This window comes from Pituophis catenifer, unplaced genomic scaffold (assembly GCF_029215685.1).
Source record: "Pituophis catenifer annectens isolate HBS135680 unplaced genomic scaffold, rPitCat1.0.hap2 SCAF_2, whole genome shotgun sequence".
Taxonomy (NCBI): domain Eukaryota; kingdom Metazoa; phylum Chordata; class Lepidosauria; order Squamata; family Colubridae; genus Pituophis; species Pituophis catenifer.
The window spans coordinates 189,919,419-189,932,001 of record NW_027256882.1 but is presented as its reverse complement, the minus strand read 5'-3'; the positions used below and the strand labels follow the sequence as shown (position 1 = coordinate 189,932,001).

General features: G+C 36.5%; 1 protein-coding gene across 1 annotated transcript in view; it reads right to left on the bottom strand.

Moving 5' to 3' along the window:
• Positions 1 to 12,583, bottom strand: part of STXBP5L (syntaxin binding protein 5L) — a 76,199-nt gene that overhangs the window by 21,709 nt on the left and 41,907 nt on the right. The window contains exons 13-17 of the mRNA XM_070935310.1: positions 11,248 to 11,315; positions 7,005 to 7,045; positions 5,955 to 6,169; positions 4,228 to 4,394; positions 2,257 to 2,382 (exon numbers count right to left, since the gene is read on the bottom strand). Of these exons, the coding sequence (XP_070791411.1) occupies positions 2,257 to 2,382; positions 4,228 to 4,394; positions 5,955 to 6,169; positions 7,005 to 7,045; positions 11,248 to 11,315 (617 nt within the window). The remainder of the gene's footprint in view (positions 1 to 2,256; positions 2,383 to 4,227; positions 4,395 to 5,954; positions 6,170 to 7,004; positions 7,046 to 11,247; positions 11,316 to 12,583) is intronic.

Below are 12,583 nucleotides of genomic sequence, written 5' to 3'. Positions count from 1 at the left end.
AATATTGATGATAGGAGAATCAATTCTTAGGGGAACAGAAACTGTAGTCTGCAGACCATGCAGTCAATCTAGGGAGGTATACTGTCTCCCTGGAGTAAAAATCAAAGATGTAACTGAGTACCTTATTAAAATAATAAATCCCATGGATTACTACCCCTTTCTTCTCCTACATGTGAGGACCAATGACACAACAATGAATCTGAAAACAATAACAAGAGATTATGAACAGCTAGGGAAGAAAGTTAAAGAATTAGGAGTGGTGTTTTCATCTATACTTCCCACAAAAGGCCAAAATCCAATGGGGGAACAAAGGGTTTTAGAAATGAACCACTGGCTTAAAAACTGGTGTTGTCGACAAAACTTTGGCTTCCTACACCATGGTCTGCATTACCTAGAGGAAGGGCTGCTAGCAAGGGATAGACTGCACCTCACAAGAACTGGAAACAATATATTATGTTTCTGATAAACTGAATTTTAGTCCATAATGACATAATATAATCCTTAAAGAGCCACAATAGTCTTGCTCAGCTTTCATGCAAGATTCTTATGGATAACCTTTAATCCCTAATTCTTATGAAAATGGCAGATTCTTATTGATAACCACACTGAAAGTATATATATATGTAAATAATTGTAATTAACTAGCAAGTTAATTAAATAAGGAACTAATATATACACCTATTGTTGCATAAACAATATGTAATTTGCCTTCTAGACATAAAACAAGTAATTTAGAATTATTATGCTTGAGTTTTGTTTTGGGTGCCATTATGATACAGACATTTAATAGCATTTGATAACTATACTGTCACCATGATCACACATATTTAGGAGATGCTCGAATGTATGTAAAAGATAGCGAGAATATTTTTAAATAAGTAAATACTGTATCATAATGGAAAACTAGTGAATTCAGCAGGCTACTTAGGTTTGTTTCCTTAATAATCCTCTAATAATCAATGCAATGAAAGTAATTAAAATAAGAGTCACATGATAGCAGTCTTCCAGTACTTGAGGGGCTGTCACAGAGAAGAGGGGGGTCAATTTATTCTCCAAAGCATCAGAGGACAAGATAAGAAGTAATAAGTGGAAGCTTGTTAAAGAGAGAATCTAGAACTGAGAAATTTCCTGTCAATGAAAACTATTAATCAGTGGAATAGCTTGCCCCCAGAATTGTGGGTACGCCATCGCTGCAAATTTTGAAGAAATTTTTCACACTTTTCAAGACCATTTGATAGGGATGGTATAAGATCTCCTGTTTTAAGCATGGGGTTGGACTAGAACACTGGTCCATAACTTTTCCAGCTCTGCGGACTGGCAGCAGCAGCGATCAGGGAGAGGGAATGGTATCAGGTGTGTGCCCGCTGCTTGTGCAAATAGAGCTTTGCACGCTTGCGTGCTCACCTGCCGCATGCATGGCCCAGTTCCCAACGGACCCCAGCCTCATACCAGGCCACTGACCAGGGATTGGGGACCTCTGGACTAGAAGACTTGTGAAGTCCTTTCCAACTTTATGATTCTATAATCTATGAATGTCTGTGGAGATTCTCAGTAATCCAGGTCATAGTTGTCTCAAAGGGTTTTTTTTCAAAAGGCAACTGAACTGTTTTTTCCCTGTGGAAGGGGGGGGGCAGTATGGTGAGGGTGATGGAAGGATGAAGGATTCATATTCTATTAATATATTTGCCTCAAAATACTTGTTTTTTGTTCATAGGTATGCCAACAATGTTGAGATTATGAAAATTTTGTATTGATCCATGATGGGGTAAAAATAATTTATGATGGCTGACCCCAGTGGAAAAATAAGTGAAATCCATGCCTTGATTTGAACTACGCAGGCTGTAACAGTTTTTATAACTCTAATGTTTCTTCCTCCATGGTTTGACAGCTTCAGATAGCTTTCATGAAAAACTCAAGAACATCCATGAGGATCCAAAAATTGTGTTTAAGATAGTATCAAAAACCACCAGACCTTTGATTGTTATGGCTTATTTGCAAATGGTTTTTTGATAGTACTTTCATTTGAATCTTACATAAGGAATAATAGGGATCTGCATCTTGGTCCTACCTTTTCTGTCATTTTTCCCAAACCATCAAAAGAAGACAAACTATTAGGAATAATATGCTTTTCTCTCCCTGAAACAGGTTCTATTACTAGTTCCAGGCAGACCTCCACTCTGAAGATGCCTCACATTTCCCACTTCCCAGCCAGCCAAACTGACTAAATTCAAATGAAGACATAACGGGATAACTTACAATCCATAGGCTGAATTCACTGCTAGGCTGGTTATTTGTTGAGGAAGCTCACCATCTACGCACATCAATTGAATAACAAGTTCTGCTTGATAACCAGGGGGCATTCTTACAGCATGAGTCTTCACACTAAGAAGAAGAGGCGAAACAATTATCAAAATTATCTGATTACCCAATTGGAAATCACTTGCATTGATAAGAAAACTGGCTGCGAGAAAATATAGTCAAAACACTACTGTATAGTTTCTAAGGAGAAGAGCAGGTGACAATCATAGAGTGTGTATAAATGTGTAAATAGTATAGATTGACATTTTCTTCCTCTCAGCTGCTTGCCTGATCCCAATTGTTTCCAATAGTAACTTCTGTGTAAAACAAATCAGTGTTATCTCAATATTAGGTCTCTCTTGATTCTTGAAGCAAGGGTAATTAAAATTTTGTGATGCTTTTTCATCCAAAGCAAGAATGCAATCTTACAGTAGCTCCCTGATTAGAAATGTTAAAGAGCTATTGGAATAAACCTAGCTCACCCTTCTATTGTGGAACAAAGCAAGATTAAACTTCTTCTATCTCCCTACTTTTTATCATCATCTGATACATTTCATGGTGTTGAACTGAAGAGCAGGACACTCTTCACTTTGTAACAATCAGAATAATTATTTAATGCTGCTTATGGTGGCTTAACTGTATGGCACTAAATACAGATAAAGAAATTCAGTTTTTCTCAATAAAACTCAGTCACTGCAATAGAATGGAAGAATAATAGTGTTTTATTGCTATAAATTATAATGTTTTATTAATACAGGGTCTAAAAATATAACATGACAAAATTCTATGACTATAAGAGAAGATGCTAAGTTGTCTCCTGCCTCTATCCTTATCCCATTCTGGATCTATCCCAATTTTGTTAATTTCATTTCATTTCTCTAAACTATCCAAATTCTTTGGAAATTTTGTTTCTGTTTTCTGAAGATTAGCTATTCTCCTCATTTTATATATTGAATATTTTATAAGTATCCTCTTGGTCACTTTGTTCATGTTATTTATATGGACATCAAAGGATATTTGGCCAACAACCAACCCCATGGTATCCAACAGTGCTACTGATAACTACACAGTTTATATGTTAGCTACAAATTAAACTAATAATCATCTAACCCATGTCTAACTAATTTGCCAATCAAAATGTCATGAATTCTGTAATTCTGGAAAACATCAGTACTGAAATCTACTTTGGGCTCCAGTCCAGAGTAACCGGTCACGCATTTCTTCTTCAGAAATTGAGAAGCTGGGCTTCATCAGTATGTGAGAATCTAGCATAAGTGAGAAGCCATCGAAGTCTCTTTAGGAGGAGGAAGAAGGGCTGATGGAGTAAGACTGGTTTGGAGAACACAGTTTGCCCTTCCTCTTTCCTCCCCAGAGGAAGCATTCTTTTTCTTTTGGGACATTCAGCATTCAAACACCTTCTACTCTGATATTCACTGTCAACATAACATTAGTCCTCAGGGAAACCTTTGATCCTTGAAACTCATCTCAGCACAGCTGATTTAGTAGCTACCAATAACCATGTACTGCAATAGATTCCTATCACATCTAGACTGGCACACCCAGTTCCTATCACATCTAGACTGGGTGTGCCAGTCTAGATGTGATAGGAATCTATTGCAGTACATGGTTATTGGTAGCTACTAAATCAGCTGTGCTGAGATGAGTTTCAAATGAGAGGAATGATTTCTACAGTCTTTCTTAATAAAGAAATAGTACAATGGTGAGCAACTACACTTATTTGAACTATCTGTAACAATTTTTTAGTACAAAAACAGAAAATAACTCATGAGATACTATTTATATAGAGGTATCAATATGCATGATACTTCACAATCTTAGCAGAAAAGATATAAATGTTGAAGAAATTTTGTTAGAAATGTTGAAAAAGAACAGAGAACAAAAAAAATTAAATCAATCTATGTTCTTTACCTGATTAATGGACTAAAATCCATTGTTCGCTCAGATGGAGTATTGCAATTGCCTGAGAGGTCTTTTAAAGATGAAAAATCGGAAGAGGCATCAGCAAATGGAGTCATGATTTCTGCTTCAGGACTAATGGTATCTTCTATCTCACTCTGGAGCTGTACCTCTAAAGACTTTTTAAAAATTAAAACTCAGATTAGATTTAGAAATATAGTTAAGAGATTGAATATGTGAAGCCAATCCGCTTTCACAATATTCCAGAATGTTAGCTACATGCCAGGAAACTGCAAACTTCCCAAACCAGGCTAAGTATGAAGGAATCCATCAAAATTATGACTGTCAATTGTAAAGCAGAATTGAAAAACAAAGCAGAGGAAGAAGGTATCCTAAAGTGCATTCCTACTGTACCATATTAGTCTTGTGGTCTAGATTCCTGGAAACAGAAACAGAGAATATATTTTTCTGTTCTCATCTAAACATGAAGGTGATTCCAGCTCCTTGTAGAGATTTCTATGACCAATAGGAACCTAGACATTAAGGAAGAGTAAATACCTTCCCAAAATTTGTTTCCTAATCTATTTTATGATAATGTGGAATGAATACCTGCAAAGTAGACTTTTAAATTTCTGCAAACATATGTAAGTAGTGAATTAAGTGATGCTGTGGCCTCCCACTCACAATGCCTGGAGGCTGTTAGGGGCTGGATGGGGAGCAATGGGTTGAAACTGAATCCTGGTAAGACCAAGTGGTTCTGAATTTGGGGTTCTTTGGTCCATGGTTATATAAATTTTCTAAATAAATAATAAGTCTCAGTAGATCACTAAAAAGTGTGAGCTATGGTATCCAAGGCATCCCTTTCCCTTTCAAGGGCTTAGATTCTAAAACTTATTCATTTCCTTTAGACATGTTGGGATCAAGATGGCGGACTAGGACTTGTGCTGATTTAAAGGACTGCTAGGTCTCCCTGTGGAGAAAGGCATAGGCTGTCAAACTTCCAACTTTTTCTGGAGCTGTTTGTGAGGAACTCCACAGGACCGTTGAAAAGTAATTGAGTTAAAGAAAATTCATAAACTACAAATTCAAAACTGCAAATTCTCTTGATTTAAAAGCATGAGTTATGAGGAGGAAAAATGGTTACAAGTTCTTCTGAGACCAATAGAAGAGAATATTTGAAGCTCGGGGATGAATTGTGGGGATGAATAGTGCTCTCTGAGCTTGGTGGTTTTCTTGCACATATATTCTCCTATGCCTGCACCAGCAGTAATGATGCTACTTAGTTTGATAATGAAACATCTACAAGAAAACCACCAAGCTCAGAGAGCACCAAGGACTACGCAGTTCTTCAGAGAGAAAGATCCAGAAGAATAAAAACTGACTTTCAGAATGGGAGCATTCAATAAAATGCTTTGTTTTAACAGACTCAGTTTGTAGTTGGAAAATATCATTTTTGTAGCATCAAAATAACCTGCTGGTTCAAAAAAGTCTGTTTTGACATTCTTCCCATGCAAATCATCCTCAAAAGTATGCTTATTACAGCTTCCATTGAATGCTTAAAATATATAGGAAAGCCATAATAGCTAGCTGCATATTGTTTTTGAATTTGTTACTTTCAACTGTAACGACTGCATGGTAAGCATATTAATGTTTATTGGTAACTATAATTGATTAAAGGGAAACTTTTGATATATTAATGTAAGCAAATCAGTGTATAAGCAACACTCATACAAACTTACCGATATTTCAGTATTAACTTCATGTTTGCTGAATCTATAAACAATAACATATGCAGAGACACCTGCTATGCAAAGTATTCTACTTTCAGGACACCAGTACATTAACTGGATTGCACAAGGATCCTCTTCTATCATATCTGCTGATGGCTTGCCTTCCAACTTCCGTTTTTCAAATATTTTTGAAGTTTTTAACTTGTACAGCATTTGCAGTGTGACTAGAAAAAATTGAAACAATCTATTATATTACTTTGCTGTTAAAACGGAAAGTGGAAAGAAATGGTATTGTTACAATCTGTATTTTCTATTATCTTCACTGTTTTGGGATTCTTATTATTTGGGGCCCTCTGATCGAAAGCACAGGCACACTGTAAAAAGTCTAAAGCCCTGGTATTTAGTGCTTACCAAAAAAAGCTTAAAAAGAGAAGGACAAAGTTCAGTGCTAAACATCCTGTACTGTCAAAAGAATACTGAACCTTCCCTTATATTTTTCAGATATTATCTTGTAGCATATAATCAGCAATCTGTTTCTGATGGGCAGCAGATGAATTGAGCAGCAGGGAAAGGGAAAGAGATTCCTTATGACTCAAGGGGCTTCACTTTGTGCAGCCCCCTGCCTTAAATGGAAGAACAGACTACATTATATAGACTACATATATACATTATATGTATCGTACTCCAGTCTTCTTTCAATCATTTCAATTGTTCATTAATCATTTGAATACACAATTAACAGAAGTGGAAGCCTCTTAATGATCAACTGCAGAATCAGAAAAACGATCACATGAAGAACAAACCATACTAGAAATCTAACTAGTGTTAGATTTCTAGTCCCTTTGAAAGCATACAGTTTTGACTCTTACTCATTCCTACTCATTCACATTCTGCTACTATTTTTCTCTTTCAAATAATATTTTAAAACTTGTCAGGAATTCATTACACTGTACCAATTTCAATGTATTTTGAATAACAGATTCAATAACTGCAATCAATTCACTCCTTTTCAAATCTGTAACATGCATTTATAATGCAGAAATAAATGTAAAAACTTACTGGCAGAAGCATCCCAAAATTTTACTGATCCATCTGCATGACTTAAAAGAATATAGTAAAGGCCAATTAAAACAAGGTAGAATAACATTATAATCATCATATACTTCTATCAAGACTGAACTTGGTTTCAATTCCTTTGATATAAGAGCACAGGTGACAAATCTCAATTGCCATCTATAATCACTGGGGACACTTGAACTTTTCAGCAGCGGTTTTCTTCTTTCATTGCCTGTCAGAATCATGAAGGAAGTCCTAGTTTTGTTAAGGAATGAAGGGTATCAGGACTTAATTAATGGGGATGCAATTCATTTATCTTCTCTGTAGTTTCTCATAAGATGGATGAGAGATACTAGAAGTGGCTGCATAACTCATCTGAAATGTACTGTAGAAGAGAGATTTCTTACACTAACTAAAATTAAATAGAAGTATGATAAAGAGCAGCCAGGTTGTGGGTGGGTGAAGAAAGCTCCAGCTATTTTAATGGATTCTGTCCTCAAGTGGCTTTTTCAAACATTGGTTGCATGCTGTCTTTGTAAATGATTTTTGCTGTAACCTACCGAAAGCCAATATTTATTTATTTATTATTAGAGTTTTATCCTGCCTTTGTTATTTTATAAAAAGCTCAAGGTGTCAAACATAAGGAATTCTCCTTCTTCTTTCTTTTTTCCCCATAACAACAACCCTGCATAGAGATGAGTATCTCCACAAGCAGATTTTTCCCCTCTATTAACAAAAACAGACTTAACCAGAAAGAGCATTCCAAAGCTACCTCCCTCTTCTTCAGAACTAAGACTTAATTTCAAATAGGTAAGTCTCCTGTTCTTGAAAAGATGCATGTGGCATGAGGGTAACAAAAGCTGGTAACCTGATAGACATGTTACTAAAAAGTGTAAAGTGAAAGCCTCAATTTATCAAACTCATTAGAGAGTGGAATTCAATATCCATAGGCCCATCTAATATTGTAATGACCATGACATATGGAGAACATAATTTAGACTGTAAGAGGAAATAAAGGATGAATACAAATTTTAAAGTGATAGATCAGGTTTATGAAACTAAGAAAAGCGAGAAGTATGTAATATATTAGATTGAAGGTTTCTAACATTTTCATGCAGTGGAATAAGTAATTATATACAGGGAAGAAAAAGTGCGGGTTGAAATATGAATAAAAGAGCTAACACATATATTAAAAAGTATAAATGTATAAAAAAGGTATAAATTCATGTCATATAGATTGTTTTAGATGTGCATAGATATAGAAATCCATAGGTTAATGATAGTTCCATGTTAGCGTTACAGTGAAGTAATAATTCTGCATAATTAATAGTGATAAAACTGTACAACGCTGTGAATTAATACAACACTGGAGGAATCTTATTTTGTTACAATTAATAGCTACATTTGGAGACCCAAGCATTAATTAGAACTGTTCTTGTTTAGTGACTATCTGCTTAAAAGAAAAGAGAATGTGGAAGCTGCTTGGAACAAAGGTAAGAATTATATTATAAAGTGTCAGAGAAGTGTAAAAATATTATATGGCAATAACAAGTATGAAAAAGGATATTTGATGGGATGATATAAAAGAAGAGATGCAGGATGACAGAGAAATATGGTACATCATTCTAGCATGCAAGGATATTGAGAAGGAAGTCACAAATGCTGTAAGAATGTTGAAAAATTGTGAAGTATAGAAGGTGCAAAATATGGACATTATTTACTTATGGAGTTCCTATGTGACCTATTTATTGTGTATGTGAAAGTTATATCTACTATATGCCTGTTAACTGGAAAATGCTGATATATTTCTTTATACAAAAGAAATAGCACAAATTAATTCAAAGATTTCAGTGGGATTAGTGTAACAGAACAACAGAGTTGGAAAGAACTTTGAAGATCGTCTAGTCCAACCCCCTGTTCAAACAGAAAACTCTGTACCATTCCAGACAAATCACTATCCTTAAAACCCTTCAGTGATGGAGCACCCATAACTTCTGGGGCAAGCCGTTCCACTGATTACAGTTACAGTTCCTGCAACGGTCCGTTGTATATTTTAGCCTCCAGACCTGTAATCGTTTTTGTTGCTCCTCTCTGCTCTCTTTCTAGAGCCTCAACATCTTTTTTGTATTGTGGTGACCAAGCTGGATGCAGTATTCCAAGTGTGGTCTTACCAAAGCAGTGTCAAGAGGTACTGACACTTCATGTGATCTTGATACTATCCCTCTGTTGATGCAGCCTAGGACCACATTGGCTTTTTTAGCAGCTGCAGCACACTGGTGGCTCTAGGGGTTGTCCACTAGAACTCCTAAATCCCTCACACAGTTACTTCTGTTAAGCCAGGTACTTTCTATTCTATACATGTGCATTTGGTTGTTCTTGCCTAAGTGTAAAATCTTCCTTTTCTAAGCACTGAATTACATTTTTTGGGATAGAGCTCAGTGTTCAACTCTGTCAAGATCCTTCTGGATCTTGAGCCTATCTTCTAAAATGTTGGCTATTTCCCCCAGGTTGGTATTGTCTGCAAATTTGAGGAGTTCGCCTTCTATCCCCTCATCTAAATCATTTATGAAGATGTTGAAGAGTACTGGGCCCAAGACTAAACCCACTGCATGCTTTCCTCCATGTAGATACAGTTTCACTGAGGATTACATGCTGAGTGCATTTGGTCAACCAATTATAAATTCATCTGGTGGTAATGCTTTTTCTATCTTACCAAGAAGTAGGTTGTGATCTACTTTGTCAAGTGCCTTACTGAAGTCCAAGTATACTATGTCTACAGCATTTCACTATTCCACTAATTTAGTCATTTTGCCAAAGAATGCAATAAGATTTGTCTGGCATTCTGTTTTTGAAAAACACATGTTGGCTTCTAAGTAAGTTTATCAAATATGCCTAGGAAAATAGCAGAATTCTGGTTAAAAAGGATCTTGCAAGACTCAAAGCACTTCTCCCCATCCTTGCCTTCAGAAACATAGAATCATATGGTTGGAAGGGACCTTGGCGATCTTCTATTCCAACCCCATGCCAAGGCAGGAGATCTTATACCAGCCCAGACAAATGGATATCCAATCTTTTCTTGATAACCTCCAGCATTGGAACATCCACAATTGTGGGAGGCAAGCTGTTCCATTGGTTAATTGCTCTCACTGTCAGGAAATTTCTCCTTAGTTCCAGGTTGGCTCTCTCTTTAACAAGCTTCTACCCATTCTTGCCCTGCCCTCAGGTCTTTGGAAAATAAGCCAACACCTTCTCAGTGTCATCCCTCAAGTACTGTAAAACAGCTATCCTTCCACCCCATAATGGTTAGGGTAGAAATACCTAGTTCCCTTAACTGTTTATCATATGTAGGGAGGGCCCATTCTGAGGAGCTTTCCATCACCTTTGCATTCAGATTTCTGTTATCAGATTATTATCTAGACTGTGGCCTTCCTCCTGTCTTCCAAGGTTATTCTCACATCCCATTACATCTAGTTAGAGGCTGACTGGAAGAGTCTAGATCAGAGGTTTCAAACTCGCAGGCCGCAGGCCAGATGTGTCATGCAACATGGGATGGGTGAGGAAGACAAGAATAGAGAACCATGGGTCCTATTGGTATTCTTGGATATCAAAAACAACAATTCATTCAATTTTTTTTCCTCAGATGAAGACATTGATACCTTTAAAATTCTCATACAGTGATGGAGAGAACATCAGAGCTGATGTGAACAATTTACTGAGTGCAAATTCTGAAAAATTGTCATAGAAAGTTATCTAAAGTTCTAAACTTTCCATGAGGGACATAGTGTTGTAAAATTAATTTTATCCTAAGGAGAAATATAATATAAATATAATACATTTTTCTCCATGGCTACCACAGTGTTTGAAGAATTCTGAGCTTATCTCACATGGACTTCTATTTTCTTGAATCTACTTCTAGTTTCACGCTCAGTTTTTCCTTACAACAGACTAAGGGGAACAACAATCCTATTAATAGCTAAGTCACCCAATTCTCTGTTGGAAAATCACTTATATTTCAAAGGCAAATTGGAAATTGCCTGTCTAGATATTAGTTTGTTTATTAACTGGACTTTTCAATCATGCCTTTTGATTTGGAGTAATTTTTTACTCTTTTACTTGTACTTTTATATTTGGTGTTATTCACCTTAAAGACACACAGTAAAGAAAGATGGAGTAAAATTCTAAGCAATAAATAACAAACCTACAACTATTTGCAACAACCAGTATCTTATAATAGCACTTTCCTTACCCTGTAATAATAATCTCAGGATATGTTTGTGATCCTAGGTTCCATACTCCACCAGTGATAGGCCACTCCTAAAAAAAGAAAAATATTTATCTATCTATCTATCTATCTATCTATCTATCTATCTATCTATCTATCTATTTCTGCATTAGCATGTTTTTGCCACTTCATTATAGGTTCAATGACAATGTAATATTCACAAATTATTGTTTGTATTTACATGGTAACACAAAAGCTTAAGAAAAACACTTAATAGTTAATAACTGCAACGCTCTCTACATGGGGCTCCCCCTGGGGTGCACCCGGAGGCTCCAGCTGGTCCAGAACGCGGCCGCGCGGGGGATTATGGGGGCGACGAGGCGCTCCCATGTGACTCCTCTCCTGCGCGAGCTGCACTGGCTCCCAGTGGTCTTCCGGGTGCGCTTCAAGGTGTTGGTGACCACCTTTAAAGCGCTCCATGGCTTAGGGCCGGGGTATTTACGAGACCACCTTCTGCCACCAATAGCCTCCCACCGGCCAGTACGCTCGCACAGAGTGGGCCTCCTCAGGGTGCCGTCCGCCAGACAATGTCGGCTGGTGACCCCCAGGGGGAGAGCCTTCTCTGTGACGGCGCCCACCCTCTGGAACAACCTTCCCCCAGAGTTACGTATAATAACAGACCTCCGGATTTTTCGTCGGGCCCTGAAAACCTATTTATTTCAACAAGCTGGGCTGGCCTGAGTTAAATTTTAAATTGATTTTAAATTGGGTTATCTTAATTTCGGCCAAAATATTTAATTATTTTAATATTGTTCTTAAATTTTGTATGCTTTGTTTTTATCTTGGCTGTGCACCGCCCTGAGTCCTATTTGGAGAAGGGCGGTATAGAAATTTAATAAATAAATAAATAAATAAATAAACTAGGCTATGTTTTATATTATGTTTAACCATAGTAGTTCCCCCCCCCTCTTTTTTTTTGGTGTATGAGTAAAATAGAATACAATTTATCTAAGGAAATCAACTGTATTTAAAGCAAAAATAAATGTTTAACTTTCACTCTGGAAGCTTACGAATCTGATCCAATATTAAGAAACCTGTAATTCTATTTGTGTGATTGTATATATATATCAAATAGAATTCAGAACTCAGGCACCCTTAACTACATGCAGAGATGTATTCCAACTAACAGATTCAGTCTGGACTCTGAATCAATCTTTTAGAAAACAGCCAGATTCATTTTTATATGATTCACAGCTGCTTGTTTCCCATTTGAATCAACTTCAACCCCTGAATTAGAAATCCTTACCTCCTGTTTATGGTAGCTGAATATCAACAATAATTTGTTTCTACATAAAATATG